This window comes from Ctenocephalides felis, unplaced genomic scaffold (genome assembly GCF_003426905.1).
Source record: "Ctenocephalides felis isolate EL2017-DRISC unplaced genomic scaffold, ASM342690v1 CF-g0.4_SCAFFOLD_01886, whole genome shotgun sequence".
Taxonomy (NCBI): domain Eukaryota; kingdom Metazoa; phylum Arthropoda; class Insecta; order Siphonaptera; family Pulicidae; genus Ctenocephalides; species Ctenocephalides felis.
The window spans coordinates 29,053,142-29,067,310 of record NW_020538040.1 but is presented as its reverse complement, the minus strand read 5'-3'; the positions used below and the strand labels follow the sequence as shown (position 1 = coordinate 29,067,310).

The 14,169-nt window shown below is 27.8% G+C and overlaps 1 protein-coding gene across 1 annotated transcript; it reads left to right on the top strand.

The window, feature by feature from the left end:
* Window positions 1-192: 192 nt before the first annotated feature.
* LOC113377706 (proteasome-associated protein ECM29 homolog) lies at window positions 193-13,958 on the top strand. Its single transcript, XM_026618111.1, has 31 exons — window positions 193-330; window positions 402-532; window positions 605-721; window positions 869-987; window positions 1,302-1,451; window positions 1,521-1,629; window positions 1,843-1,982; window positions 2,050-2,227; window positions 2,383-2,465; window positions 2,548-2,740; window positions 3,062-3,312; window positions 3,389-3,671; window positions 3,758-3,923; window positions 4,526-5,089; window positions 5,259-5,359; window positions 6,006-6,212; window positions 6,385-6,499; window positions 7,527-7,710; window positions 7,777-8,065; window positions 8,591-8,821; window positions 9,013-9,137; window positions 9,342-9,564; window positions 9,641-9,910; window positions 10,721-10,907; window positions 10,989-11,131; window positions 11,216-11,370; window positions 12,388-12,574; window positions 12,660-12,792; window positions 12,860-13,057; window positions 13,126-13,194; window positions 13,793-13,958. The coding sequence occupies exons 1-31, from the start codon at window positions 309-311 to the stop codon at window positions 13,933-13,935; spliced, it is 5,466 nt and encodes a 1,821-aa protein (XP_026473896.1). The 5' UTR covers window positions 193-308; the 3' UTR covers window positions 13,936-13,958.
* Window positions 13,959-14,169: the final 211 nt, after the last annotated feature.

Sequence of the window (14,169 nt, the reverse complement as noted above, 5' to 3'; positions counted from 1 at the left end):
TGATACATTTGCAACTTACATAATAATTTCATAGATATGATTAATAAACAATGTAAATAGGATTTTAATACATTGGAAGAAAAAATTCAAACATTTCGCTTTTTTACCGCGTCAATCAAGTACACCAATCTACAAAACAAAATAAGTTGTACAATGATATTGAAGTTTTGAACACAAATTTTGTTAGGTTATGTTTTTTAATTGTCATTAACTCGTCAACAGTAGAACAAATTGCTAACAGCATATTACTAAATTTTATATGAAATCTAGATAACTTTAGGTTTAAGATTTAAAAGTGAATCTTAAAAATGTCCTCCACTGACGATATAGGTAAAAATCCTTTATTTTTTTTATAATTATAGTTATTTAGAATTATTTTGAAACGATTCTATATTTTCCAGTCAATCTCGAGCTAGTATTAATACGGCTGGGATCAGCTGATACTGATGAACAACTTCAAACAATTGTTTTCAAATACTTGCCACTACTGCTATCAAAAATATCATCAACGGAATCAAATGTTCGCTCCAGAGTATGTTCTGCATTCAGCAATTTCATAAATGATATGATTAAAAAAATTTAATTTATGATCAAATTATTATAGGTCATGGAAGTTTTGACACACATTAACAAACGTATTAAATCTAGACCTTTAGTTCAAGTTCCTATTGAGCCGTTATTAGATTTGTATAAGGATCCACAAGCCAATTCTTTTCTAATAGTAAGTGTTGGAAATTTTATTATTTCAATCTCAATCAAAGTTTATAATATGATTTATATCTTATTTATTATTTTTTTACTCAAAATTTTATATATAATCGTTTCTAATAGTTTTTTTTTATTCTGACATAATTTCTATTATTTTTAGAATTTTGCTATAATATACATCAAAATAGGATATCCAAGATTACCTCTAAATAAACAAGTTGAATTATCACCTCTATTATTAAGATGTCTCGTAGGAAAACCAGAGATGCATTATGACAAGTAAGGAATATTTTTAATTAGTTGACAAAAATGATTTTTAAATGATGCTTCAGATTAGTCAGTCATTATATAATTAGTTCATTGTTATAAAATGATAGTGCCGAAGATATAAGTTCCTAAAATGTTAAAATGGTTTACTTATTATTTTAGCATTTGTACAGAATCTATTGAATCTCTTATTGCTTTTTTTTTCTTATTTATCAATTTTCAAGTGATAATAATTAATTTGAATCAACATTAGCATCATGATAAATTTGTATATTATCATTAGTATACTGAATTATAGCATTAATTTCATTAATCATAATTTCTAGGATCATTCCATTAGTTCTTCCAATTTTATCAGACATAGGAAAGAATAAGGGTACATTTAATCAAGAAAATGCTTTAGGGTTGGATGAATATCCGCAATTGAAGAGCGCATTCCTGAATTATGTGTGTGATATTCTGTTGCTTCCTTATGGGTTAGTTAAATTTATATACATTATCGAGTTATTATATTATTGCTTTTTGAAATGAAATTTTTATTTAAGTTATAACCAGGATGCTACTACTGCTGGTTTCACACCACCTCCTGCAATGAGTATGTATTCTTTTAAAAGAGTTACATTAGAGCCTGTGAAACCTGAGGATTTGCAAAGAGTAATTTTATTTCACTTTACTGTATTCATTTATGTTATCTTTATCTTTTTATCCATCTTTTTAATTAATTAAAGAATTGGTTATAAATTCATATGTAACAAAATAGCTTTTTTGAATTGTAGTTTTTTTCATTTATTATGTATGTTATAATATATATAATAATATTTGATCAAACTAGTAATTTGTAAAAAAATTTATATATTAATGTTTTAGTTAAAAGAGTGTATAACATCATTTTTGTCAAGTGGTATAATATCACCAGAAGATGCTCTACTTCCATTAGTTATTGCTTCTTCAGACACTAGATTTAGCGTTGTCAACCCAGCTATATCAGAATTAGCAAAAATTACTTCGTAAGTTTAATTCTTATAATTTTTTAAGTATTAAAAGCATGTGTTTTAATTTACTTGAATTTTACAGAAGTTTAGACTGGACGAACTCCACAATGGTTAAACCTCTATATGTATTATTTAGTGGTAGCATTCATAAGTTAGCAGAAAGAAAAACATCACCGGCTGATCCTAGAGTTAAAATGAAGGTTTTACAGTATTTACATAAAGTAAGAGGGGGTGCGATGAATGCTACTTTGGCCTTAAAGGTTTGCTTATTTTATTGTTGAAAATGAACATTTTTACAAGATAGTTTTATATTTTGATTAGTAAGTTTCTTAGTTATTATTTTGCTTTTCATTAGTTATTATATATGTGTTAACATATCTTTATATGTGAGATCTCAATATAATGATTATTACAGGTAATTTTTGAGGGATTGTTTGGGAATACAAATGATAAATGTCGAAAGATGACTTTAAGTTTTGCTAAATTGATGATAAATGAGTAAGTCTATTTGATTATCTATTTAATAAGACATAATTTTTATATAATTCATTGCTAATATTATTTTTAAAATAATTTACAGGTGCTCTAAAGAAGAATTGCAACCAGTTATAAATATTTTGTTTAATGGTTTGTTGAAAATAACTTCAGAAGAATATCCGGAAGATGTTAGAAATGCTGCTTATATGACTTTAGCAATCATACCTGCAAAATGCCCTGAAGTATTTTTACAAAGGAGGGATCTTGTTGTTGTTTTGTTCGATAAAATAACACAGGTATGACATTTATAAATATATATTTAGAAAAAAAAAGAAATTATTTTTTATTTATTATTTTGCCGATTTAAAGTATAACGATTTTATTAATTTTTAAGCTACATTAACTGCTTTTTCAACCTAATTTTTAGGTGATAATAATAAATCATTTGAATCATAAATGGTGGCATATGATTTTTTTGTTTCTATTTATTTTATTTACTAGACTTACGCAACCGATATACTATCAGCAGTAGATACAAGAGATATAAGATTGCAATATTTTTGACTGTTTTAGTTATTTGTTTTGAAAACCAATTTTATGTGTCTTTATTTGTTTAGGAATCAGAAACATTGCAAAGCTCAATTAGAGATCTTTTGATAGCAATAACATCATTATTCCGTTATGATAGTTCTTCTACAAGTAATTCAGAATCTGCTGCGGAAACAAACTTAGTAATTGCTTTACTGGCAAAGCACATTGAGGGTTCTTCTTTCAATGCTTCATTTGTTGCAACAGTTTACCTAATGACTTGTTTTCCTCCTGAAAATGTAGCTGCCAGATATTTGTTGTTGATGGGTTTACACAATGAGTAAGAAAAATAATTATTTAATTATATTAGTTTACATTATATTATATTATTTTACATAAAGTTAATTGTTTTCCAGTTTGCTCAAAGAAAAAATTTATACAGATATTTATGGCACTTATAAATTAAACAATATAAAATATTCTCAACTACAATCAATTGATACATTAAATAATCAAATGGAAGTTGATGATTCTAAGGAATCATCAGATTCTGAATCAGAAAAAATGATTATTCTACCTAGTTTCAAAGCACTTGTCGATTATGTTTATGAACAAGCTTCAAAAAGAAGAGAAAACCGAAAAGTTGCTATATCATATAAAAATATTTTATTGCCATATAACACCAAAGTCTTCAGTGAGGTAAAACAATAAAACAAAATTTAAAAAATATGAAATATATGAAAATGAATTTGTATATACATATATATTTAATATTTATTTTTAAGATAATCAGATATCTGCATCTTTGTCTGTTTATGAGTGCAGGTCTTAATGGACCATCTCCATTAGAGAATGTGAAACTTTTGTCAACATATATTCAACAAGACCCTACTTTTGCCTCAGTTAAAAAATATATAAACTTACTAAAAGAATTACTTCTGGTATCCAAAGGTGAGGTATGGTAACTTAGCAATGCGAAAATATGATGCATTTATAGAAGTTTAATCATTTTTTTGTCTGATTTTTAAATATATTTTTGATAAATGTATATTTTTTCTTTCAATTTATTAAAGATATTTTTCTTTAGTTATTATTGAAATAACATATGTTATAATAGATGATAGTTCAATGGGGTAAAAGCACAGTTTTTTTTGCTTTTCTTTTGTACATATTTTACTTTTTCACTGTTTATTTTATGTTTTTGAATCTTGTGTCTAATTTTAAAATCTATTGCACTCACGGGTAATCAAGGGTGTATATGCCACTTTTTTTTGAGACTTTCCTCATCTGCTGCAATTAAAATTGTTTGACTGTTTGTTACTTTCAATTTTTTGCTGTATTCTTTAAACATTAAATAATAACTTATAAAAAATTAGTAGTAAAAATATTGTTTTTCTTTTTTTATGGCTGTTCAAAAATCGCATATGATAAGTGGTATTATTGCAGAAGATGAGTTCAATTTAGTTATATTTTTGTATCGCTAGATACAGTGAAGTTTATATATGCATGTATATAAAATAATATATTATATATATATTTCTAAAAAATTCTAGGTGAAACTGAAATCTCATGCATGATAGACATATTGGGTTGCGTACAAAGCATGGCTACAGAACATATGGATTTATTACCATTACTGCAATCACTTTTGCATGATACTTCACGTGAGAAAAGGGATTCAGCTGCCAAATTGTATGGCATGCTCTGTACCACTATGAAAGCATTTGAATTTGAAAAAGAAATTCAGTCTATGATAACGCAATCAAAATCAGCTAACATATCTGATGAAAACAAACATGGGCTGATATTAGCATTTAGCAATGCATGTGAACGTAGAATACAAATTTCAAAAAGGGATTCTAGTAAACTGATTGAAAGCAATACTTATACAATTGCAGTAAATGCATTGTTACAACATGTTATGTCCTCTAAACCAATGATTATTGAAGCAGCTTGTGTAGGTATAAGTTTGATTTCTCGTTGCAGTGAACTTCCTATGCCAAATGGAAGTGAAATAGGAAACTTTAAAGACACTGATTTCAAAGAAATCAATGATAAAGCAATATTAGTTAGGAAATTATTCATACTTATGTATGATTCTTCATTAAAAAGCACAAGTGAGTAAATATTAAAAAATATTTGATATAAATATTAAGATTATGATGTGAATTAGGATCATTATCAAGTGCTCAGTTATTTTTCCCTTTTTGAGATTCTTTGATACATTGTATTAATATTAATACTTGAATGATACTAATATTAAAAATAAAATAAAACTGATTACAGTTAGAGAAAAAGCAATATTTTGTTTGGGCCATATTTGTACCGGAGAGAAGTTTCCTTGGACCAGAAATATACTTGAAGGATTCATGGGTTATTTGAAAGAGGTATGTTTTTGTAATATGATTAATTATTATTTTGTCATAACTAAATAATAATTTTTAAAAACCGTTTTTCTTGGTGAAAATTATGAAATTCTGAAACCGGTTTTGAATATCGGATTTTAATGTATGAATAACACATAAAAAAAAGTGAATAAACTAAGTATTAATCGATAAACATCCTCTGTTTTCTAAAATCATATTTTATTAAAAAGTAGAATAAATAGAATTTTTTAATTTGTATAGAATAGAATACAAAATAGAATATTTGCCTGAAATAGAAAATGTGGTCTTTTGCTTAATTGTCTTTGAATTTAAAATTGATTTTAATAAGTATGTATGTATAAAGCTTATTTACTCTTGATTATAATTTACTTTATTTAATTCACAGTTATGTAATTTTTAATTGTTTTTAATAAGTATCCATCTATAATATAGATTCTATATTTAATAACACTGATTTTTGGAAAATAATATTGTTATAAAAATATGAAGATATTTTGATTTTATTTATTCAAACCGTTGGCTGAACAACTTATTTCAATAGAAAAATATTTATACCCATATATGTAAAAATTATGCATAAACAACTAAATACTAATAATCAATTGTTTTTAAAGTTATTTAATTCTGATTATTATTTTTTCTTCAGACAAAAGATGTGGACATGCATTTGAGCATTAGCAAGAGTATCGTTTGTTGCATATTGGGTACGAATTCTCCAGAAGCAAAGGATGTATGGTCGAGTGATAAATTGGAACCCTCTATTTCTATGGATGATTCATCAAATGATAATTGTGAATATGTCTTAGAATATTTACTTTCAAACGTTAAATCTGTACATCCGAACTCAAGACAGGTACACCAATTATGGCAATTGACTATTATATTTGCACCTTTGTGTGTTTCAGGCATTATAATATTAATTGAACAATCTTTTATCATAATAGTGAATCATTTATTTAGCAAAATATCATTTTATTTCTTGAGTCTTCAGTTAAAATTGTTTCATTTTTTTGCTTCTGTTTTAGGCATGTGCAATATGGTTATTAGCTATTGTCAAAAATTGTTCAACACATCCAATGGTTAAGAAACAATTATATGCAATACAGTCTGCATTTATCGATTTACTTTCTGAAGAAAATGGTGAGTGCTATTCAGAATACTTATGATCATATTACAGTTTTTTAACTTCTTGAAGGAGAAGTTATTATTCCGCGAAAAAATCTGGTTTGCTAATTTTGTTTTCTCGACGTTTCAAGTCATTCTGAATTGAATGTGTCAAGATTTGTTAAATATATGTGTGTGTGTGCACGTGAGTAGATCTTTGATCTTTTGTCGACATTTTCTCAAAAACGGCTGAACCGAATTTCAAAAATTTAAAAGCCAATCGATGTAGCTTGTTAAGGACTAGCGTTTGTTCGTTTTCTACTATGACCAGCCGAGTCGTTTCTTTGTATTCGGCATAAAGGTGTAAAATTTTTTGTCCACGTTTTAGTCTACAATTAAGAATTGATTTTGAAAATTCTAAAACTATTTGAACTCGGTTTTTGCTAAAAATCGGTCGGGCCGTTTCTTCGTAATTAATCGTTAAACATTTTTTTGATGATATTGATGAAACTTTGTATAAGGATAGATTTCATTGTCTGAAATAACATACTTATATATTATAGGGCTACGATAAGTTATTAAGTCATAAAAATTTATCAATGTTTAGATTTTCGCCGTAGATTTGTAAATTCTTTCTTGTTTCGTAAGCAGCTACTGATCATGGTTGACGTCCACATTTTAATAAAATACATTTTTAGAACTCGAAATAGATGAAATGAAATTTGTTAAACAAATTAATTTAACTTTCACAATTACAGATATTATATTTCGAAGACAATTACAAATAACATTAACAATTTTCAAAACAACGGTTAAACATTTTACTTAAGCTGAATATCAATTATTATTAAGTTGATTATGTATATGTATCGGGAAGTTCATATAACTTGCCCTAAGGCAAAATGTTACTTACAACTGGCTATAATTAGTAATATACAAATAAAAATATATAAATGAATTTTATATTGATTTGTATTTTAAATCACTCAATGAAGTTAAAGTATTCAACAATGAAGTTTTGTTTGAATGTTTACAAAGGCTGATGTAAATCATTATTTATTAGATATAGTTCAAGACTCAGCATCCAGTGGTTTGGGCTTAGTGTATTTGAATACAGATTCTGATCAGCAAAAACAACTTGCAATAACATTGTTGGAACAGTTATCAGGGGGTAGTAGAAATGTGAAACAAGTCACTAGTGATACAACAGTTTATGAAGAAGGCAGTTTGGGAAAGTCTCCAACGGGGTAAGTTATTGCCACAAATCATGGAATATGGAATCATGTATATGGTGTTTATTGTTTTATTTTTAGAGGAAATTTGTCAACATATAAAGAATTGTGTTCTTTAGCTTCGGATCTAAATCAGCCTGATTTAATATACAAATTTATGCAACTGGCCAATCATAATGCTAATTGGAACAGTAAACTTGGTGCTGCATTTGGTATTCAATCAATCGCTAAATTAGCTCAGCAAGAGATACAAGTTTATTTACCAAAAATCATATCTAGATTGTATAGATATAAGTTTGATCCTATTCCAAAGATTCAAAATTCTATGAGCTCGATTTGGAATGCCATAGTTCAAGATAATAAGAGCACAGTAAGTTGAATACATAAGAATACTTTAAACATTTTTAAAGATAGAGCTAAAAACTAAAATTATTTATTGTTAACTTTATTTTTATTTACTTTATACATAAAGTTCTTATAGGCGCCAAATTAGAAATGTTACCGGAAATTTATGGATAATAAAATTGTTATGTTTGTTATCAAACCTTCACTTTTTTTCTCCGAATAACATGTAAATTATGCATGGAATTATGCTTTTTTTTAAATTAATTCATGCATAATAAATATAAATTCAACTTATAACTTTAATATTTACAAATTTAAATTAATTTGGCTTGAAAAGTCTTTAACATATATACAAGTATTTTAAATTTTAGTTATCTATTTAGAAATTAAGTCAAAAAACACATATTTCTTTTATAATTTAAACTCCAATATCACTTCTAGAAGTTTAATGAATGCTACATTTATCTTTAGGAAAATATATGCTGAAAGTGTCGAAGGCTTTTTGTTTATGCAAAGACATCCATGTTTAAATGAGAATTTATTATTACAGATATCCCAGTTTCATAATGAGATTATAGCTGATTTACTGTCAAATATAACACATCATCAATGGAGAGTACGAATGTCATGTTGCTTAGCACTCTCTGATATACTCAGGTCGCATCCGCTACCCAGCAATGAGCAAGTTGAGCAGATGTGGACAAATTTATTCAGAGTTATGGATGATTTTCACGAAGCCACAAGAAATACTGCTGAAAATACTACCAAAACATTAAGCAAGGTATATCTTTCAGTTGAGAATTTAATGTTGTACTTATATACACTTTCATCTTTTCATGCTAAAGATCCTGCGTATTATTATATTTGCCATTTACCAAAGAAATTATGTATCTTGCTTTAATTTTGTATCACTTTGATAGGATATAATATAGTTAAACATTATTTAATGACATAATGGATTTATATTTTTAGATTTGTGTATTAGCCTGTAAAAGTGATGGTGATAGTAAAGCTGGAATAGCACTTGCTTCAACATTCCTACCAGTTTTGCTAGATAAGGGAATTACGCATACTGTGAAGGAAATTCGTAATATAAGGTTAGATCATAAGTAGTACACCAATAGTACACCAATTAATAAACAAAATGATAATATTACATTTGATGACAGTTAAATGTTAAATTACATACATATTACATATTATTTTCTTTTCTCTTTGATGCCAAACTTTTATTTCATTCAACTAAAGATTATATTTAATTCTAATTAATTGCCAGTTATTGATTTTATTTTTTAATATAGTTTAAGTACAATCAGTGAGCTTGTTCAGTGTTCTGGACCAATGCTTAAACCTCATATGTTGCGGTTGATACCAGCATTGCTGCAGGCTACTGGAGAATTGGAATCGGCTTATTTGAATCAATTGAGTACTATGTGGGGAGCCAGGCAAGAGGCTCAAGAGGCCCTTGATTGTGCTAGAGCTGATGCTGCTAAAGGTCATGCTGCTACCAAGACCATGTCCAAGGTTTTAATAATTTATTTTATGAATTGATAATATAATGAGAGATCTGAAAACAATTGAAGGATTTTATCTATTTCAGTGCATAGAGTTTATGGACCTAGAAGCTTTGCAAAACACTACACCTTATGTGGTGGATCTGATGCGTAATTCGGTGGTGCTTGGAACGAAAGTAGCCTGCGCTCATTATCTAAACATCATTGTTAGTGTAAAACGAGTCGAAGTTAAAAGTTTTGACAAATCACTTATGGATAAAATATTTTCCACCTTACTCAGTGGTCTTGCTGATCGAAACGCCGCTGTGAAACGGAGTCATGCTGAAGCTATCGGGCATATGGTGGGAGTAGCATCGGTAAACTCTATATAGCCACTACATTATTCTTTATTTATTTGGTATTATCATTGAATACTTTTATTTATTCCAATATGTGGATTATTTTCAACTTCCTGAAAAAAAATTTTTTTTTCGACAAGAATAATCGCTAATTTTCATGTTTTCTCGACGTTTCAAGTCATTCTGAATTGTTTTGAAATTAGGAAAAAGTATGTGTGTGTTTTTGTATGTGAGCCGATTTTTAACTTTTCGTCGGCAATTTCTAAAAAACCGATTTCAAAAGTACCTCGATAACGATTCTAAAAAACATATTAAAATATTAGAAACTTGATATGGAGATAGTGTTTATAATCTACTAAACGAACGTAGTAAAATATTGTAATTTTACGAGGAAGTGGTTAAATTATACAAATTCATTAAAATTTGGAATAATGAGCCGCGATTTGAAGATGGCTAAATTAATGCAAAGTATGTTTGAAAGATGTCAATTGGAAATCGCGTTGATTAGTTTTTAGTGAAAATAAAAGTTATTTTAAAATTTGTATCTAAATCTCTATTCTTTTTAAGTGGATTATTTACACTTATCGGAACATTCATGCAAATTGCCTTAAAATAAAATGCTACATGCGCATAGTTAGAATGTTATTTTATTGTTTATTTTTACAAAACTTGTAATTTTTTTATCAGATACCAATCACTTGTTTAGGTCTAAAACTTCTATCTGTTGACAATTTTTTATGGCGATGTATTTCATCTAAGGGTTAAATATATTTCTCTGTAATATATTGAGAATTGAGTAAATCTTTCATTATTTCAATTTTCTCTTAGGAAACCTCGTTGCAAAAGCTGTTTGACAAACTTTGGAAATCTTACTTTTCAAATAAAGTGAATAAGCGAGCAGCAATAGCTCGAACAATTTTATCTATTAACCAAAGTGAACCCGATGTGTTAAGAACTTACTCAGAAAAAGTTATTCCATTAGTGTTCTTTGCCATGCATGAAGATAAAAATGAAGGTATGTTGTGGTATCATAATCCTATCAACATGCAGTTAATTTTAAAAAATGTGAGTGAAATAATGGTGTTATGTTGTTTAGAGAATGCTAAAACTGTTGAAATGTGGAACAATATCTGGAATGACGTAACATCTGGTGACTCTGATGTTAAGAATCATATTAAGCCTATAATGAATATTCTCAAAGTAGAACTGGAATCTCAACATTGGTCAATGAAAGCTCAGGTCAGTTTATTAAACTACTGATAATCAAAGAATGTAGAATTAAACAAATACCTATTGTTTTCACATTTCAATGTATATTTTTAGGCGGCAAATGCGGTATCTACTGTAGCTAAAAAGGTTGGATCTTCGTTATCAGAAGAAGAACGTATTGGTATATTAGACATTTTATTAAGTGGGCTTTCTGGTAGAACATGGAGCGGTAAACAACATCTTCTTGCGGCTGTTGTCGACATATGCAAGTGAGTTATATTGTAAATAATATAACTTTTTAACTTTGCGAAGGAGAAGATTCTTTTCACGAAAAAATCCGACTTGCTAGTTTTATATTTTCTCTACATTTTATCATTTTGAATCGTTCGAAACAAAATTTAAAAAAAGTATGTGTGCGCGTGTAAGCCGATTTATGACCTTCTTGTCCACGTTTTCTTAAATCAAATTCAAAACTGCACCAATTTCAAACATTTAAAAGACATTCGATGTAGCTCGATAGGGATTCGCGTTCATAAGTTTTGTGCGACATTCGCCGTTTCATAGCAATTAGCACAAAAGTGCAAAAATTTTCGCTCACGCCAAAACTCCTGATACGTCTTTACAAATCTGTTTGCGATTTTAATGAAACTTTGTATGGCGTTAGAGCTCCTAGTTTCTGGACATATTAAAATATTATTTGCAGTGGTGTTGTCGAGCTGGCACGCGCCGGAACGTCGTTATGGTCGAAAATTTGTATCCGAACACACACATACATGCACACGCACACACACACATACATCTATTTTTTCTAAGGTATGCCAAAATGTTCAGAAGGTTTTGAAACGTAGAGAGATAAAAATTTTCATTTTCGATTTTTTTGTGATTACTAGAACTTGCCATATGGGAAGTTAAAAAAATCGCTACATACAGAAAGTGATTTAATAAGTTTTTTGTAGTTTTAGCGTTCCGGCAAAAAAAAATATTAGCACAACACTACTGATTATATGTATACTTCAAGAGTGTGGTTTAATTATAAAATTTACCTTTGTAAGCACACAAATTCATATATTGATATCTTATTCGCATGCAACTTGCCTGAAGGCAATATGCCACTCGAACCCAGTTGAAATGACTAAATAAATACATTTAATAGAGTAATATGTGGTATATGGATATCTACATTTAATTCTTCCATTCTTGTCAAAGAATCGATCAATTTATGTCACTTGTATTCAGTTTTTTTAATTGATGAATATTACTAATACATTTTTTTATTTCATTTATAGATGTGCTGACAAAAATACTTCAATAAACAAAAGTGCCATTTTTGATGCTATTTTTCGAGAATGTCGTAAAAAGGAACCAATTTATAGAAAATTTGCAATTATGGCTTTAGGAAATTTGTTAGAAGCATTTGATGAGGAGGATAGGTTTGAGGAATTTCACACAGCATTTTCAGATTTATTAAAAATGGTTTGTTATTTCTATTAATATGCAATTTTTTCTTCAAATTATCAATTTTGTTTCATATTACTATATATTTCATATAAAATAATAGGATGTCGCAAGTATGGAAATGGACAGTGAAGATATAACTGAAAAAGCTGAAAGTAGGAAAAATTACTTGGCTCTCAAAGAAGTTATTTGGGAAAGTTTTGGAAAAGCCTGGCCAAGTAATTTTGAAACTCAAGGTAAACAAGTAAATTTTATTTTAATATAATAGCCAACTTAATAAAAGTATTTTTTTAAATGTTTTAGATAAATACAGAACTCAATTTTTGGATATTTGCTCTGACTGCTTAAAAATGAACACTAGAAATATTCAACTACAAATAATGATAGCAATGAACAAGTATACCAATAAATTGATTCTAGTTGAGAACTCCAATATGGTTTCCCAAGATCATGTGCAACAAGTAGTTGACAAAATGATTTCAATAATTTTATATGCATTAGGTATGGATATGAAATATAAAAAAAAAAAAAAATTAGATTTATATCTTATATATTATTTGATATTTTAGATATATCCTTCACAAGTATAAAGAAAGAAGCCTTGGGAATTATACAAACAATGATTATGAAAGTTAAAGGTCAGATTTTTTTTTATTAATTATTCATATTTACTTTCTTTTATTCAAATTGCTTTTTTTAAGTAAGTTAAACAACTAGAATTTGAAATTTTATTTTGTTTACTACTGAAGTTTTGCGGTAAATGATGTGGTGATTGATCAGATGATTGCAGTTAACTTTATAAGTTGAAACATATGGGTAAACGCTATTAATATTCATATAATTAAATTCGTATATATAACTAAAAATTGAATACAGATATTTTACCGTATGATTTTTTATCAACCATATTCAAAGGGTTTTTATAGAATATCATTAGACCGATATAAAAACATATATTCATTAATAAATTTCAAGGAAGTCAGTTTGATTGTTGTAAGTGCGTATGCTTAATATCACCGTCAAGACTGTTTTAATTCAAAGTGATCGATAGCAATCATGGACATTTGTGAATAAATTAGTCTTTATATAATTAATTTCATGTTCTTATTAATTCACCTTAATATTATCATTGTAATTATTTTTGCATTGCTCATTAAAATATAGTTTTATACATGACTAAACATACCAAACGCAAGTGCTATTAAATGTGGGCTACAACAAGTTCTACGATTTCAGAACATAATCTTGAGGGCATATACAAGAAATTGGCAAAAACCGTTGCCGAAGATATTACGCCAAAGATAATCTCAGACAAAGCGCCGGAAATTCAGTCGCGAATTAAAGACATTCAAGATAATCTAAAAGATACGGATAAGTAGTAAAAAATATTACTTGTATATGGTGAGAGTGTGTCACATGTGCTATTAATTTTAATAATTTATTATTTGTGCAAGATGTGTGATATTTTATTAAATAATATTTGTAAACAAATCAAGTTTTATTTAATTATATTTAACATTACGGATTAATGTCGTTCACACCTTATACTTATTAAATTCTTTCTTATCTGATTTTTGGCTTTATTAAGCCATCGAAATTATTCTGTTTTTTTA